The sequence below is a fragment of the Malaclemys terrapin genome, chromosome 2, assembly GCF_027887155.1.
Source record: "Malaclemys terrapin pileata isolate rMalTer1 chromosome 2, rMalTer1.hap1, whole genome shotgun sequence".
Taxonomy (NCBI): domain Eukaryota; kingdom Metazoa; phylum Chordata; order Testudines; family Emydidae; genus Malaclemys; species Malaclemys terrapin.
This window is the reverse complement of record NC_071506.1, coordinates 42440708-42458725: the sequence shown is the minus strand read 5'-3', so window position 1 is coordinate 42458725 and position 18018 is coordinate 42440708. Positions and strand designations below refer to the sequence as shown.

General features: G+C 47.0%; 2 protein-coding genes across 2 annotated transcripts in view; both read left to right on the top strand.

The window, feature by feature from the left end:
- LOC128831157 (neural-cadherin-like) overlaps window positions 1-10878 on the top strand; it is a 54887-nt gene extending 44009 nt beyond the window's left edge. The window contains exons 27-32 of the mRNA XM_054017348.1: window positions 529-695; window positions 1017-1281; window positions 2113-2293; window positions 3180-3433; window positions 5846-6000; window positions 8385-10878. Of these exons, the coding sequence (XP_053873323.1) occupies window positions 529-695; window positions 1017-1281; window positions 2113-2293; window positions 3180-3433; window positions 5846-6000; window positions 8385-8774 (1412 nt within the window). The 3' untranslated portion in view covers window positions 8775-10878. The remainder of the gene's footprint in view (window positions 1-528; window positions 696-1016; window positions 1282-2112; window positions 2294-3179; window positions 3434-5845; window positions 6001-8384) is intronic.
- Window positions 10879-15788: 4910 nt separating this feature from the next.
- INTS8 (integrator complex subunit 8) overlaps window positions 15789-18018 on the top strand; it is a 72862-nt gene continuing 70632 nt past the window's right edge. Inside the window, exon 1 of the mRNA XM_054017349.1 lies at window positions 15789-16320. Coding sequence (XP_053873324.1) covers window positions 16191-16320 — 130 coding nt within the window. The 5' untranslated portion in view covers window positions 15789-16190. The remainder of the gene's footprint in view (window positions 16321-18018) is intronic.

The window sequence follows — 18018 nt, the reverse complement described above, 5'->3', positions numbered from 1 at the left end:
TGGCTGTATGTGATACCACCTCCCTATGCCTTGCCTTGGTTCTGCGCTGTGATAAACCCATATATTAGGGATTCTACCATTGCCTCCCACCTCACCCACTACTTGGGCCTTCACTGTGGCAAGTTTTGCAACATGAAACTCGTCTCCCTGATGACCGCCCTTGTCTCTCTCCATGCTTTAAAACAAAATAAAAACCCCACTGATGCTTTTAAGTTTCAAAATTGTTTTTTTTTCAGATCACTTTTTTGGCTGTTTGTGTGCTATAATACCCTCTCCAGTGCCTGTATTCCTGTACTTGCTATTTGTATCTGCTCTAACTTTTGAGACAGAGGCCAGAGGCTGTGTAGCTGTGTAGCTTTGTGTTCCACAGCACCCCAAGCACCTTGGCCAGAGTTTCTTTTGAACTAAAATCCTTATGTTGAGGGTTAGTTTATCTCTTCAGAGCTCTGTGTGTGTACAAAAGTTAAGGTCTGTGTGAGTGCCAAATATTAAGATGTTACATTTATATTTTCCATGTGTTATGTTTAGTTCTTCTGGATTGGGCCTTTGGAAGGGACAGTTGGATTCATTATGAACTGAAAAGTTTTCTTAGTGCCCACATTACCCAGGTCCAGCTCATGGTACGCACCCGTGTTTCCTTCAGCACCCTTCTCAGCATGGCATCAGCAGATGGGAGTAGATACATCAGATTGGAGGTAAACAATCCAAATGCTGTTCTGTCAGTGGTGTTAACTTGTGCCACTGCACGATGATCTAAAAGAAGCATCTTCTGAATATTTAAAGGTGCCTGTTCCTCAAAGGAGTAAGGGCAGGGCTTTGCCCCTTTGGGTAACGATTCTCATTCATGGAAGTTCTGTCTTTCCTTAGAAATAAATGCAGCTAGTGCAGTGCTGCTTGGCCATACAGGGAACACTTCCCACTTATTAGAATTTGTGGCTTATATTCTGATGTTTGGACATGTATTTTTGGTATAAGTGTGAACAGTATTAAAGGTCTCTTCCCCTGTGTTCCTGTAGGTGGTTGATGGACATTTTGGTGTTAATTTCAATTTGGGGGACAAAGAGCAGCGTCTGAGACTGAGCACATTACGCATAGACAATGGCCAGTGGGTTCTGCTGGCTATGGAGCGCTATAACAATGAGTTTACCTTGCGTGTTAATAATGGCGGAGGGGATCGCGAAGTGACCTCCTTTATGGGTGCGAACAGATGGTTCGAAATGGATTTGGCAAGCATTGTGCTAGGAAACCACCTTCCTAACCACTCAGAGAGTGATTTCCAAGGTAGGTGACACATGAACCACAGAAATGGCATGTTAGGGAATAATGAGACTCCAGGCCCCACAGAGACATATCTACCGAAGGTTGGAGTGGCCTTGGAATGCAGGATCTGGCCTCTGGCTGGAAATTCAGAATTACTGCCTTGCCCTCAGTTTGCCAAATAATGCCCTAGTACTGAGGTAAATTGGATTTTTGATATTTCCCACTGTAGACGTTGGCAGAATAAAGCAAGAATTAGTGGCGTTCCAATCCCTGCTCTGTGGGCTGCAGGGAGGAGAACAACACTGAGATTGTCCCAACCTCTTTCCCCCCACGCCAGAGGGGAGGGGAGGATCCATATTAGAATATTTACTGCAGGGTGGGAGGTTCTGCACAGAACTTCACTACCCCTATCCTCATGGCTGGGCTGGACGGAGGTGGAGCTCTGTCTGTCAAGTTTTGGGCAAAGCAGAAAGCAGTCCCTTGCATCTGGGTTCCCCTCATGCCCCTTACTCAGCCTGCAGCAGGGTGGGTGAGGAGAGCCCCAATCAAACCACCTGCTTCACAGCTTCAACTCCGTTGAGCTCTGCTGCAGGACTGCTATAATGCTGTGCAGGGCCAGCCAGCAAGAACACAGGTGCACATGTCAGAAGGAATCTTGACCACTAGTAAAATAGTGTTTGCGTTACTTAACTCTTATCCTGTGATCAGACTATTTTGCATGCAAACAGTGATCATTTTGATAATGATAAAAGTCCTCAAAGATGTTTAAAGAACTTGGCAATGCAGTGGGCATTGAGAGAGTTTGTGAGGAACACTGTATGTTTCTGTCTTTGTGCTTTTCTGCTCATGTAGGTTGCATGCGTGATGTCCAGCTGAATGGTCAGCCTCTTCTTGGGGATGACAAAAGCACAGAGTTCAGCTTCATTCTGAAGCAGCAAGGCGTCGCCATTGGCTGTCATTCCAATGCTTGCCGCAGTCAGCCCTGTCACAGTCCTTTCCATTGTGTAGACTTGTGGAGAAGGCATGAATGCAGGTACACTTAGCTTTCATTTTTCCTATGGGAGTGGGACCCTCTCTCTTTCTACATAAGGCCCTGCAGATTGCCACTATCCAATCCACTTCTAAAGGGAAAGCTCCAGGGTTCTCTCCCATATACTTACCTGGGAACCACATGGCAAGGAGTCTGGCATGCTTTCTGACTCCCCGGCTTTCCATGAGGAGGATTTATGTTCTTACAGGAGTTTTACCCCTCCATTATCTTTCCAATTTCATGCTGGAAGATGAGGAATACAGCGGCACTAAGCCTGTTCCATGCTGCTGGCAGATTAAGTCCCCAAAGGGACCAGTCCCAGGATGGGGATCCTCCTTCCAAAATCTCCAAATAACCAGAACAAAGCCTGTATCCAGCCCTGCCACAAACTTGCTCATTCTTTTTCTCTGGATGTCCGTGGGGGCTACCAGATTCTCCCTCTGGTTCTGAATGTGTGTGGAAGGGAAAAACCTTTCCTGCTTCTCCAGCTAGGACTGGTCATGTTTTGAAGCAGACTGTACCCCTCCTTTGGGGAAGAAGTAGAGCTCTTCGAGGAATCTGGGGTATCCCTTGTGTATTTTCTTGTTCTCTGGGCATTGTGGCAATGCTGCAGGCAGGAGTTATGAAGCAAAGTAGGGGGACACCTGGAGTTTCTGTTTACATGGCAATACCTAGAACGTCCATTCAGTTCACAGCTATTTCATAGTAGTGATGTGGCATGAGCACTTCTTCGTTTTTATTTTCTTTAAAAGCTTTCATTATTGGTTTTAGAAACATGTGTAAGTAGCAAACTTGAATTACTGAACATTTTTCACCGCACGTTTACAAAGCAGCATGCTCTTCCTGTCACCACCATCACCCAAAATAATCTGTTGGTTTCATCATTCAGGTGCCCAACTGGCAAAGTAGAAGTGACAGATAATCTTACAGGGCTTAAACACTGCACCTCTACACCCTGTGGACTCTGGAACTGTAGGAATGGGGGTACCTGTGTGGCACGTTCCCAAGACAAATTTGTCTGCCAGTGTCCTGATGGCTATAAAGGAAAGTGGTGTGAAATCAGCCAGGTGAAAGCAGGAAAACCAGTTGGACTCAGCTCCGGCTCAATCTTGGCAATCAGCATGTGCCTCCTTGTTTTTCTAGGTAGGAAAGCAAATATTTTTAATTTATTCTCACACTACGTGTTACACCATTGAAAGAAGGACACTGCCACTTATGAGAGAGAGCCTTTTATTTCTGCTGTGAGTCACCAGTTCAAATTCATCTTAGCATAGTAACAACTGAAATTCATTATCACATAATTTCAGTTCACTGGCTTCAGGGCCGGTTCAAGTAAAACTAGATTTCCCCCTCCATTCACTCCCACCCCCCTCTAAAGCTTCCCCAGGTGCACCCAAGACTGCACGTGCACCTATTTTACCTCCAAGCCTCAACTGCCCCAAATTCCCACGTTGTTATTGTCACATTGGTATTCCAGCAGCACCTACAAAGTGGTAGGCAATGTTCACATTCATAGGAAAGCACAAACCCCTCCCTAATGAGTTTGCAATGTAAGCAGACAAGCAATGTACAAGGGGTGGGTCAGAAAGAGAGACAATCAATACAAAAGTTGTATATATTTTATATATATATGTTCAGTACAGATTAGTTGATCTTTGATTATATTATTCATACATGGCTTTATGTTCAACCTATCCAATATTAGCCAGGGCTTGGTGGGAAATGGTTTTCCCGTCCTATGAAAAATGTTGAAATTGAAAATATTTTCCTGTTCCACAGTGAGGCAAAACTGAGGCCTTTTGACATTTTTGGGGGGGTTGGTGGTGGGGTGGAGGAAGAGACCCACACCAAACGCAGAATAGCTAATAGGTTAGGACACTGATTGAGGATGTGGGAAACCCAGGGTTCTTCCTGATCTGATTCAAAACTGCTACCATTTTGACAAATTGGCATTTTCTGACACACACAACAAATAAAAATAACAGTCATTAGAAAAATTCTTGACCAGCTCTAGTCCAGACTGTTGTCAAAGTGTGTGCTCATTTACATTGCTATCAATACGTTGAAGTCGGTGGGGGTTGTTCAGTATCTGGACTGGTGTGAATAAGCACAAAAATGTTTGGCTCCTTGTGTGCTTTTTGCAGGAGAAGTTAGGAAAATAGTGGAAGGCTCTCTTTTAAACAGGAGGAGGGGGAACCTGTATCTGCCCCAGCCAGGATTGTGAGATATGTCTACACTGTAATATAATACACCTGCAGCAGGGATCCTACCTCCTCACAAGGTTGCAGAGCCCAGGCTCCAGCCCGAGCCTGGACATCTATAGCCCCACAGCCTGAGCCCTGCAAGCCCAAGTCAGCTGACATGGGCCAGCTGTGGGTGTTTTTTATTGCAGTGTAGACACATCCTGGGAGAGGCATCCTATTTCAGGCTCAAACTGTTACCCCAAAACTCTGTCAGTACAAAGCAGCTGATGTATTACTGGAGAATAAGCTTTGAAAATAATATTTAAATTATGCCTCCCACAACTGCATTTGGGACAGAAATGTCTGAGTTGATCCAGATTGACCTATGTGAAATGAGCTCAGATTACATGTATAAAGGTCTGTTTAGTGTGATCATAGGACCACATCACTTTTGATCCTCCTTGTTGGCAGTTTCTTTCTCTCTCACCTTCTCCTCCCTCCCCCCTCCCCACCCCAGTCTTTCATGTTGTATCTCATCACTCTCTCACTCCCTGGCACCTAGTGGTTAAAATCCTAAATTTGCTGGTAGCTTTGTGTGGCCACCACACTTCCATGCTCTATTGTCCCTTCCATGTCACTCATTTAGAAAGGGACAAGGAGAAAGTTGTATTTTTTTATTTTTCCTGATTCCATGGCCAAAGGTAAAGTTCTAGGATCTGGGCTCTTATCCAGTGCTCCACCCCGACAAGCACTTCCTTCAGATAACATGTCCCTTCTCCTTGTTTCTGGTTCGAGTTCAGGTATGAACTGAGGCTCTAATGGCATTTCTTTTAAAGAAGATTCATGGATAACCACAGTGTTTACGACTATGAAAAGTGCTACAAAAACTAAATTTTATTATAAACTGATTGCTTAGCTTCTCTCTCCTAATAAAATTGTCAACTCCCCATATTAACAATTAAAACAGTGTACATATCTCAGAAAAGTAATGACTCAAATGATTATATTACATTTGTTATCTTCATTAAAACAGTGTTTTACTTACTTTGGGTATCTTATTTACTCAGGATTGGTGAAAGGCCAGAGAATGGCCAAAATGCCTTCTATTTAAATGTCCTAATGGATTCCTGTAGGTAAGTAAAATACCCTTTTAATGAAGTTTATGATGTAACATATAGATGATTCATTACCTTCCTGGAGAGTGTACTTATGTTTAATTGGATACTGGGGTTTAAACAATGCATTTCTTACCTGGGAATGTGGATATTAAATTATTAAATACTAATTTTTCTCAGGTTGTTTTCAAATGTGATTACATTTCACAGGAGGGTAGAGGCAACATAATAAACATACTTGCATCTGTTTGTTCCAGCTCTGTTAGTCTCTTATACAGTGTGGAGTCAGTGGGGGAGATCAGGGTTTCGGAAAGGAGGAGTTTATCACATTCCTGAAGAGCATGAAAGCTGGGAGGACGTTAGAGAAAATGTCTTCAATTATAATGAGGAAGGAGGGGGAGAACATGACCAGGTATGGTACAGCATCTTGACAATATTTTAAACACACAGCAATCCAGACCTAAATGGATCTCTCACTTTCCTGTCAAAGAAACAGTATATTGAGAAAATAAGAAAACGAAATTTCAAAAAAATGTGTGGAACTTTTCAAGAGGTATGTGCGACTAACTAAAGCACCCAGATGATCTTGCTCACATGATCCTCTTCATCCCTAACCCCTCCCCCACCCTAAAGTTTTTCTCTAATGACATGTCTTGTCTTAGATCTGAATCTCCTGGAGGCAGGTTGTTGTGTATTAAAGTACCTTGTACTTAGTGTTAGAACTTGTGAAAAAGAAGGGAACATAAGGAAATTTGTTTCTCACGCACAGATGAACACTACCCAATAACAGCAACAGCAAGGAATTTATGTAGGCAAAAGTATCCTGGGAGTAATTACTTCACTCTGACTTTGGAACTTTTCAAACTCCGTTTACTATGACTTCTCTATGATGGTGTCTGAGAAGAGTTATAACAAGTGTGCTCAGCTTGCTTTTTTCCTCTCATTTAGCTGGACCCTATCCAAGTCACTTCATGTTTTAAAAGAGGAAAAATATTTCTTTGGCTCAAATAGATCAATTCATTCAGGTGTATAGATCGGTGGGGCATACAAGTTTCCCAAGCAGCCCTCTGTAGGCTTCTTGTGGGGTCCTGAAGTTACCTTAGGGCTTGTCTGCATGGGGAATTTGCAGGGAAGATAGTGAGAAATTACTAGGGGATGAATTTAAAGCCTGGAATAGCTATTCGACACTAACTCCCCACGTGGACACACTTATTCTATACTAACAGCTTGTCTGCACTACTGGCCTCCGCTTCCACGCACTGAAAGTTCTATAGGGCACTTTAACCTCTTGCTGTCAGAGCACTGTGGAACTTCTAGTGTAATCACAGGTCCACACAGTCAGTTAATGCATGGCAGGCTAGTGCACTCTCGATTCACGCCCCAGCTTGCAGATAAGCCTGAAGAGTTCTTTGTGTGGTTTAGGTTAATACATTTTGGAAGGTTTTGCTTGAGCTAATGCACTATCGCCACAGCAGCATGGGCAGCAGCTCAGACTATCCCCCAGAGTCCAACCCCATCCAAGATCCTAGGTACATGTTCAGGTGGCTAGCCCAAGCTGCCACCCATGCCACCACAGCCACACTCCTATTTTTAGCTTGCTGTTTTGAGCATAACTAGTGTGTGTACCTCTCTCTGAGCTAGGAATTGCATCTCCTAGCTGCAGTGTAGATGTACCTTTAGTGTGGAATAAGAGTGTCCACATGAGCTAATGCAGAATAGCTATTCTAGGCTTTATCCCTATGTGAATAGCATAGCTGAAGTCGACGTACTTAGATCTACTTACCACAGTGTCTTCACTGCGGTAAGTCAACAGCTGATGCTCTCCCATCGACTCCATTTGCACTTCTCATTCTGGTGGAGTACTGAAGTAGACGGGAGAGCACTCAGCAGACCCCGGCTGGATCGATCGCTGCCCGCCAATCCGGAGGGTAGTGTAGACAAGCCCTAAGTGCGTTATCAACAATGTAGCAATGTAACATGTATAACTCCATTCTGCAAGCCAGTGAAGTGTTTATACACTATACAGAAAGACATTCTGATCTTCTTTCCGCTATCCCCAAGTGTCTACTTTGCTTGATCCCATCCCCAAAGGCCTTAAATTAAAGGTCTGGACAATGTTTATAAGGGTGTGTGCGCTGTGGGGGAGAGAAAGGAAGTGTAGACGAGCCCTTAATTTTGTTCTTACCTCCTTCTTCGAAGCCCTCCCTCACAGCCACCATCCTTACAAGCAGTGAAGGACCAGGTGGGGATAGTCCATCGAAACCATCCTTGGCTTGTAGGGCTTGCTGTCATGCTTGTCTCTTTTACCAACAGAAGTTGGTCCAATAAAAGAAATTACCTCACCCACCTTGTATCTCTAAAAATCTTTACTCTATTTAAATACTTCACTTTTGAAAAGGGAAATGGTGATTATAGGTATCCCAGATACTGGCCCAGGGTAAATATTGTCTGGGGGTTTGGAAAACTTTTAACCTTTTTTATGATGACTTGACACGCTGTTGACATAATGACTTCGGAGTGGAGATTCCATTTACAGCCATATCTACCTCCCACTTTTCTGAATTTGCACATAACATGGTGGATTTTTGTTTGTGGCCAAAGACTGTCAGTATTCAGAGATTTTGTCTTATCTGAAGGTGTAATCCCTTTTCAGATCCTCTCTTTTCTTCAATCTGTGAAGTCCTCCCATACTCTGCTTCATTTGTGAGTTTAAAAAAGCCCATTGCTTGTTGTTTAGGGCATTTGCTTTGTGTTGTACATGTCTCTTTAATGTTTGCATTAATTAATGTGTTTCAGACTGCTTATGATATAGATGAATTAAAGAAACCCCTGCAAAGCGTCCCCCAATTCTCCTCAGAAACCACTGCTCCACACTTCAAGACGCATTCTTGTCCAGAGAGAGACCCGTTTACAAAACACTCACATCAAAGAAACTCAAATTCTGCAGTCACCAGTATTTCAGACTTCAAGGAATATGTGTCTCAAATAATATATGACGCAGACAATGATCTACGTAGTCTTCCAGCAGACACTGTTCACTTTTACTGCTTAGAGGGGCAGTGCTCTCTGGCAGGGAGCCTTAGTTCCTTAGACTCCTCCAGTGTTGATGAAGATCTAAATTATGATGACCTCCATGAGTGGGGATCAAAGTTTGACAAGCTTAAAGAACTCTGTGCTTTCAAATGAACACTTGTAAATGGAGAGATGGGAACCCAACACATTGCTGTGATATGAATTCTACTTAGTGTTTTGTATAAGATGCTAAAATGTTTCTAATTAGTTAAATAAATAACTTATTTATTGAGTCAGGCATTTCAGATGAATCACTCACCTTTCCCTAAAGTGACAGTCTAAATACAAAATCTTTTTGTATGTACTGTATAAATAGATATTTAAAGTTAGAAATTTAAAGGGTTTTTTTAATGTGTGAATTTTCTTGAATACTTTAAAATGTAGGACTTTCATAGCATACAAATAGCTTTATGAAATACCTTTATTTTGTGTAGGCCAAAGTGAGTTATTACAAACATCCTGTATGCAAATACTTCAGTTATTGTCTTCTTGGTCTTAGTGTGATTACGAACAAGTTGATGCTTACTGGTGGGGAGATTTTTATAAAATTGCAAACATTTTGGACTGTAAAATCACAACTATAATTATAGATGTTAAATATAAAACATTATTTTTCTTGATTTTTGTTTTGTTTTGTTTTTCTTTTTTTGATAGTTGTCCACTTCTCTTATTTCCTTTCTCTCCCTCCAGCGCACACCCTTATAAACATTGTCCAAACCTTTAATTTAAGGCTTTTGGGGATGGGATCAAGCAAAGTAGACACTTGGGGATAGCGGAAAGAAGATCAGAATGTCTCTCTGTATAGTGTATAAACACTTCACTGGCTTGCAGAATAGAGTTATACATGTTACATTGCTACGTTGTTGATAACGCACTTAAGGCTTGTCTACACTACCCGCCGGATTGGCGGGCAGCGATCGATCCAGCCGGGGTCTGCTGAGTGCTCTCCCGTTGACTTCAGTACTCCACCAGAACAAGACGTGCAAGCGGAGTCGATGGGAGAGTATCAGCTGTCAACTTACCACAGTGAAGACGTGGTAAGTAGATCTAAGTACGTCAACTTCAGCTATGCTATTCACGTAGCCGAAGTTGCGCATCTTTGATTGACCCCACGCGGTAGTGTAGACAAGCCCTTAGGGAAGACATGTTACAAGGTTTAGAAACAATGTACTAGGTAAGTTGTTTATCTTCCAACTTCCCCTTCCACACACACACTCTAATTGAATGTGATAGCTAAAGTGAGCGGCTACCATTAGCCTCTTGAGAGAAGTGGTGGTTTGAGCACGGGATCAGTGTCAGGAACTCCTGAGTTTTAATCCTGGCTTTGGCACTAGCTCCTGTGGCAGGGGGCAAGTCACTTAAGCAGTTTCTCTTTGTAAACTGGGGACCATACCCATTTCATCAGCTAGTGTTTGTAAAATGCTTTAAAGCTATTAACTATGTATTAAATTATTTTATACTCATTGTTAATTATTTAATTAATTCCACAACACTATACATGAAGCCTGATTTTTTTTTTAGTCTAGCCAATTCTATGTAAATGTGATGTATAGCCATAAAATACTGCTTTAACATTAGACCTTCCATCACTGTACTTGACTTTCATGCTTGATCTATGAGAAGTGGAGCTACAGGGAGAATATTCTATTTAAAATAAGGGAGGTTTTGAGAAAAACAATAATTGTTCTAATACAAATATTCTGAAACACACTTCACTGAAAAAAATCTGTCAACTGAATAAAAAATGTACTTAATTAGTACAATGAAATTTTTCATATAAACCATACTTAAAATGTTGATATTTATCAGATAGGTACTATGCAGTAGAGAAAACAGGACAGCAACTCAAACCATGACTCGTTCCTTTATGATAGACAGATATTGATTTGTTAATGCAAAGTCACTGATCATGTCAATCATACAATATATTGTCATGTTTGGCATAATGGAAGTTCCTCCCTACTTACTAAAATATAAATGTATTACCTTTTTGGAAGAAACTAGTAAATGTAATAGCTATTTTATATTTCTGGAACACATGTATGTTGTGCTATAAATGAAAGCTAGCCTTATTGAAATGTTGAGGTTCAGTATCTGCTTCTTGAGTATTGTACTGAATACATTCAGTTAAATTATACTGTAGATATTGTATATAAATTTGTATGCCTCCTATCACTCTTTGGTATTTGAAGTTCAGTAAAGATTTTCAGGATTATCATATTGGTGCATTACATCTTCAATAAGGAAGAGAGAAATTTGAGATGTTCAGTGGAGTCATCGCTCACTGACTCCAGGGGGTGGGGGAGTAGTCTGCATTACCTGTCCTCCATCTGGACTGTATTTTATAATGCAACTAAAGTCTGCCAGTGTTTTACTGGTTCTACATGTGCATGCATAGCTTAGGAAAGTTTATAGGTAGCTAGCAGTATATTTTTTCCTAGAATCAGTGAAGGTGCAAGGGAACAATAGGTAGGGTCTACCGGAAGAGAAGGGTCTTATGGTGAAAGCACTGGACTGTGCTGCTTCCTTCCATATGCTAGACCCGGGGTGGGCAAACTATGGCCCATGGGTTGGATCTGGCCCCTCAGGGCTTTGGATCCAACCCACGGTGCCGCCGGCATCACGTCCCTGTGGCCCCTGGGCGGGGGGGCAGAGGGCTCCATGCATTGCCCTTGCCTCCAGGTACCGCCCCCCTGTAGCTCCCATTGGCCGCGAACGGGGAACTGCAGCCAATGGGAGCTTTGGGGGAGATACCCGGAGGCGCAGCAGAGCCCTCCGACCTCCCTCCCCCAGGGGCCGCAGCGCTTCCTGGAGCGGCGTGGGGCCAGGGACAGGCCAGGCATTCAGGGAGCCTGCCTTGGCCCCGGTGAGCGCCGCTGCCACCCTGGAGCCGCTTGAGGTAAGCAACGCCGGGCCGGAGCCCAAACCCCTCCTGTACCCCACCCCCCAACTCCCTGCCCTAAGCCCACTGCCTGCATTTTGCATCCCTCCTGCACCGAGCCCCCTTGTACACCCCACACCCCTCCTGCACCCCAACCCCCTGCCCTGAGCTTCCTGCTGCACCCCGCACCCCTCCTGCACCCCAACCCCCTGCCCTGAGCCCCCTCATACACTCCACACCCCTCCTCTGCCCCAATCCCTTGCCCTGAACCCCTTCCTGCACACCACACCCCCTCCCACACCCCAACCTCCTGCCCCGGCCCTGCATACAATTTCCCCACCCAGATGTGCCCCTCGGCCCAAAAAGTTTGCCCACCCCTGTGCTGGATGAAGGTGTGTATGGAAGGAAGAAGGGCCTTGTGTCTCATTAGTTCATATATAGCAGAGTACAGCATATTTCTACTGCTAGCAGATAATATTCAACTGTCTAGCAAATAGCTAAAATAGTGGATTTAAAAAAAAAATGCATACAAAATCTATTTTACAAGAGCTTAAAGTTGCAAGATCAGGAACTTGCAGCTCAGGCTACGTAGGAACCTTAACACTGATTCCTTGTGTGATTAATAATTACATTTTTCCCGCCCTGCAGGATCCCTATTTTGCTAAATGTGAGACATTGGGGCCTGGTTTCTCAGAGTAGTAGTATATAGCACTTTGTATGTTCGAAGCAGTTTCAATTGATTTAATTGCAGGTGTTAGTACTCAATTCTTACAAATCCAGTCCCAGGACCTCTCATTAGGCATCCAGAAAATGAATACACAGTTTATGGCTATCTGTGTGAAAATTTTGGTTTACCAACTTGCCCAGCATTACAGAGGAACTCTGTGGCAGAGGCAGGGATAGAATTCTGTTCTCTAGAGAACATTCAAATATCTTATCTATGAGACCATCTTTTCTCTTCCTGCAACCTCTCCCTCATTCACTACACACTTCCATCTTCTGCAACGAATGAAGTAGGGATCCTATAGACAACACTCCTTCACTGTATAACCCAAATTCATTCAACAAGCACCATTCGTCCTGGACATTGAATAAGGGATCCTGAGGGAAACAAATGGTATGTGACCATGTCATTAGATTATAGAGTAATAATACATATGCACAAGGGCCCTAATTAAAATTGCAGGGGAAACCTTAATTCTGGCATTTCCTAATTTTTGAGTGCTTGACTTTGCAACCCTAACATTCTTTAATATAGGATTTTTACATATTTCTATATAAATGACATGTGAATTTGATAAGATAGGACTTGCTCACCTCCTAACGGTGCCAGGAGGCTGGTTTTTTAACAGAATGCCTGCTTGAAAAGGTGGTGGCTCTGGTCAGCACAGCTGTAGTGCCAGCTGGGCGGGAAGGCTCCATGCCTGCCTCTGCGCAGCACCTGGGAAGTGGTCAGCATGCCCCTCTGGCACATAGGCAGAGGAGTGGCAAGGGGGGCTCAGCACGCTACCCCCACCTGCCGGCGCCACCCTGAGCGCTGGCTCCACAGCTTCCATGGGCCAGGAACTACAGCCAATGGGAGCGGCGGGGGCATCACCTGCAGGCAGTGTGTGGAGCCCTCTAGCCACCCCTCTGCCTAGGAGTCACAGGGACATGCCACTGCTTCCCGGGAGCCGCCTGAGGTCAGTGTTGCCCAGAGCCTGCACCCCAAGCTCCCTCCTGTGCCCCAACCCCCTGCCCTAGCTCTGAATCCCTTCCTGCACTCTGAACCCCTTGGCCCCAGCCCAGAGCCCTCTCCTACACCCCAAACCCCTCATCCCTGCTCACACCCCCTCCCAACCCCCTGTCTGGTGAAAATGAGCAAGTGAGAGGGTGGGGAAGAGTGGGCAATGGAGGGAGGGGACGGGTGGAATGGAGTAAGTGAGGCAGGGAAGAGTGTTTAGTTTTCTGCAATTAGAAGTTGGCAACCCTACCTACCACTGAAAATACCTGCATTGGAATATTGCCAGGTCCTGGGAGCTAACATTTCACTCCTGTGAAAGGTTCCATAATTATTTAATGTGTTTAAAAGTGCTACAAAGGGTAAATTTTTTAGAAGAGGAAATAAGAGTAATGTACTGCTAAATTAATATAAGCAAAGATCAAAACAGTTTCAATGCCCTGACATTAGGGGTTTGCATGAATTTGTCTAAATCAATTTAAACTGCTCCACTTGTCCGGTACAAACAAAGCCTGAGGTTATGGAATGGAAAAGTGCATTTTATTTTATAAACATCACTACTGCCCATGAAAATCTTCCTGCTTTGCATGCATATTCTTCAGGTCTGACCGATGAGTGAGAGGAACAGTGAATAGTTTTACCTTACCATCAAGATCCGATTCATGCATTGATCTTTTGATACAGAAAGCAAAATGCTCAGATACACAATTTCACAAGCAGAAATTTTGGGCTGCTCATTATAGGAAACAAAAAGGGTAAAGCACTAAAAAACGTTCTTACCATGGCCTGGTGCATAAAGCACTAGACCAGGGGTCTCAAACACACACGCCGCAGCGTTGTTTTCTGCGGCCCGCAAGCTCCTCGTGGCCCCCCCGTGTTTAGAGTGGCTCCAGCCCGACACGCACCGGGGGAAGGGCAGACTCCCTGCCTGCACTGCCGCTCTGGGAAGCAGCCAGAACGCGGGAAAGGGGGGGCACAGGGCTCTGTGTGTTGCTCTTGCTTCAGGCAGCGCCCCCAGCAGTTCCCATTGGCTGCAGTTCCCCGTTCCCAGCCAATGGGAGCTGCTGGGGGTGGCACCTGAAGCAACAGCAACACAGACCCCTGTGCCCTTCCTCCCCCAGGTGCCGGCCACTTCCCGGAGTGGTGCAGTGACAGGTAGGCAGCCTGCCCTGCCCTGCCCCCGGTGCGTGTCGGGCCGGAGCCCGCCCCCCGAGCCCCTCCTGCAGCCCAACCCTCTGCTGTACCCCGCACCCCTCCTGCAGCCCAACCCCCTCCTGCACCCCACACCCCAACTCCCTGCCCTGAGCCCCCACCACACCCCTCCTGCCCTCCCTGAGGGCAGGAAGGGGGCAGAGTTGGGGTGGGGATTTCAGGGAAGGGGTTGGAATGGGGGCAGGGCCTCATGGAAGGGGTGGAGTGGGGGCGGGGCCAAGGGTGGCGGGGGAGGGGGGGGAGGTGGCAGTAATGCGGCCCTCGGCCAATGTACTAGTCTTTATGTGGCCTTCATGATCATTTGAGTTTGAGACCCCTGCACTAGACTAAGCTTTAGGAGACCAGGCTTCTATTCTCTGGTCTGTCACTATCCAGCTGTGTGACTTTGAGCCAGTTCTTTCACCTCCATTTCCTCTCCCACTCTTTGTCTTGTTTATTTAAATGGCCTCCTCTGCGAAGCGCTTACAGTGTTTAGGATATTTAACCCAGTACCAAGCCCAAAAATGGCACCCTGCTTTTAGGGGGTGCATAATGCTAATGTACTACAAATAATAGGGTTACCATATTAAACAAATAAAAAAAGAGGACCCTCCATGGGGCCCTGGCCCCGCCCATTTCCCAGCCCCGCCCCAACTCCACCCCTTCCTCCCTCCCACTCCCAGCCACGCGAAAAGGGCTGCCCGAGCCGTACCGGCTTCATGGTTTGCCGGGCAGCCCCCAGACCCTGCGCCCTCGACCCTGTGCTGCCGGAGCCTGGGAGGGGAAGTGCCCGGCCGGTGGCTGGGGTCCAGAGGCAAGGGGGCTGCCTGAAGCCCATAGCGCTCGGGCAGCTCGGCTCTTAAACAGAGCCGAAGAGTCAGGGGAGGAGCAGCACCGCCGCGGGAGGGGAAGTGCCCGGACAGCATTTTCCTGGACATGTTCGGCTTTTTGGCAATTCCCCCCGGACGGGGGTTTGATTGCTGAAAAGCCAGACATGTCTGGGAAAAACCGGACGTATGGTAACCCTACAAATAATAAATACATTTGGCTTATTGTCCATCTGCTTTGCTATAGTCACCCCCTACATCCTACTGCTACCTTTCTGCCAAGCTTTGACAAAAGCAGGGCTGTAGGTTAGATAAAACAGGTGGAGAGCAGCTTACTTACAGTTGCACTGACATTTCCAAAGTCATTCATTAGTCAGTGCCCCAGCTCGTTTGCTATGCTAATACAGGTGCCCTCTAGACTGGCTGTTTCTGGTTGTTGAGCTATGACGCTGCATTTGTCCTAAAGCTTCCCCACTTCCTCCCTCCCACCCAAGCCCGAGGGCTGGAAAGTTACTGGGGGAACAACGTGACTGGAAAGCTAAATCGACCGCCGGTGGATCGATCTCAGAGCGTCGATCCCTGCCGTAGCGTAGACCTGCCCTAAGAGAGCTGAGGGGGCGGAGCCAACGGCCGAGCGCCAGCCGCTCGCTGAGTGGCCAGAAATGCTGAATGGGGCGGAGCCTCCCCCCTCCGCGAGGAGCCTCAGCAGCGGCCATCATGGTACGTAGGGCTCCTTCGGCTGTGGGCGGGGCAACCAGTGAGGGATTCGGGAGCCTGATGGGTGTGGCCCCGGGTCGCTGAGGGCAAAGGGGGGACCACGAACGGGGGGGCCGCGAGGCGAGTTCCCCCCCCCACCCCCGTAGTTCCGACTCGCCGAGCGGTGCTGGGTCTCGGCGAGCCGAGCGAGCACCATGAGCGCCGAAGCCGCTGACCGGGAAGCGGCCACTTCCAGCCGGCCTTGCACCCCGCCGCAGACCTCCTGGTTCGAGTTCCTGCTGGAGGAGGCGCTGCTGGAGACGCACCTGAAGAAGCCCTGCCCTGGTTAGTACCGGCAGGGCTAGCGGGCGCTGCGGGGTCGGTTGGCGGCCGGGGGCGGCTGCCGGCGGGGGTTGCTCAGTGTCTCACACGAAGTGACGGGGGCGGCCGTTGGGCTCGCGCGGGAGCTGAGCTCCGGCGGGCCCGCCCCCGTCTCGCTACGAGGGACCAGCGGCGCGTGGGGGCGAGCAGCGGCTCCTGCCCAGCTGTGCCGCGCTGGCTGGAAAAGGCGATGGGGTGACTGGCCCGGCCTCGGCGGGCTTCGCTCTGCAGGGCTGATGGTCTGGCGTCATTTGGAACCACTAGATAAGATGTATATGTTAAGGAGCCAGAAATCAATAGGTAGTGAGTTTAACACAAACATAAGGAAGTGTTTCCCACAATGCATAGTCCACCCGTGGAACTTGTTGCCAGAGGATCTTGTGAAGGCGAAAGCTATAACTGGGTTCAAAAAAGAATTGGCTACGTTCATGGATAGGTCCATGAATGGCATGCTCTGGGTGTCCCTAGCCTCTGACTGCCAGAACCTGGGACTTGACAACGGGAGATGGATCACTTGATAATTGCCCTCTTCTGTTCATGCCCTTTAAAGCACCAGGCATTGGCCACAGTCAGAAGAGAGGATACTGGGCTACTTGGACCATTGGTCTGACCCAGTATGGCCGTTCTTATGTTCTGTTGCTCCTATGAGTGCATCCAGTCTCCACCATTTCTTGTCTTCCTTTTTACAGCCTGCCTCATTCTCTCAAGCCTGTCTATCCCTTCATCTCAGTGTGAAAGTGCACAAACTAACCAAAGCAAGTGCATTTGTAACCTTTGTCTTCCCATCCCTTCCTATATTGTCTGATGTCTTTTTGTCTGTATTTACACTGTAAGTATTAGACACAGTCCCTGCTACTAGTTTAGTTTTGTAAAGTGCCATACATGATCAAGGTATTGAACAAATGATAAATAACGTTAAAGTACTGCAAGAAGCCTGCTTGTTACAAGGCTGTTTAGGAGGAGACAACATGTTGATCCTACATCAATTTTGGGATGACTGCCAGCAAGGCTTTCAGGATATAGGATTGCCTATCCAGTTGAATCACAATAGATGGCAGTCTTATGGCCCAGTGGTTGCTATGAGCTCACCTGCAGGAGGCAAAAAGACATAAAATACTTCCAGAGGTAGTAGGGTTACCATACGTCCTCTTTTTTCCGGACATGTCCGGCTTTTCAGCACTCAAACCCCCGTCCGGGGGGAATTGCCAAAAAGCCGAACATGTCCGGGAAAATGCTGGCCAGGCACTTCACCTCCCGCGGCGGCTCTGCTCCTCCCCTGACTCTTCAGCTCTGTTTAAGAGACGAGCTGCCCGAGCGCTATGGGCTTCAGGCAGCCCCCGTGCCTCCGGACCCTGTGCCGCCGGAGCCCGGGAGGGGAAGTGCCTGGCCGGCGGCTGGGGTCCGGAGGCAAGGGGACTGCCTGAAGCCGGTAGCGCTGGGGCAGCTCGGCTCTTAAACAGAGCCGAAGAGGCAGGGGAGGAGCAGAGCCTCCGGCCGCGGCGGCTCTGCTCTTCCCCGACTCTTCGGCTCTGTTTAAGAGCCGAGCGCTACGGGCTTTGGGCAGCCCCCATACCTCTGGACCCTGCACCGCCATAGCCCAGGAGGGGAAGTGCCCGGCCCGGGGCGCAGTGTCCGGAGGCATGGGGGCTGCCCGAAGCCGGT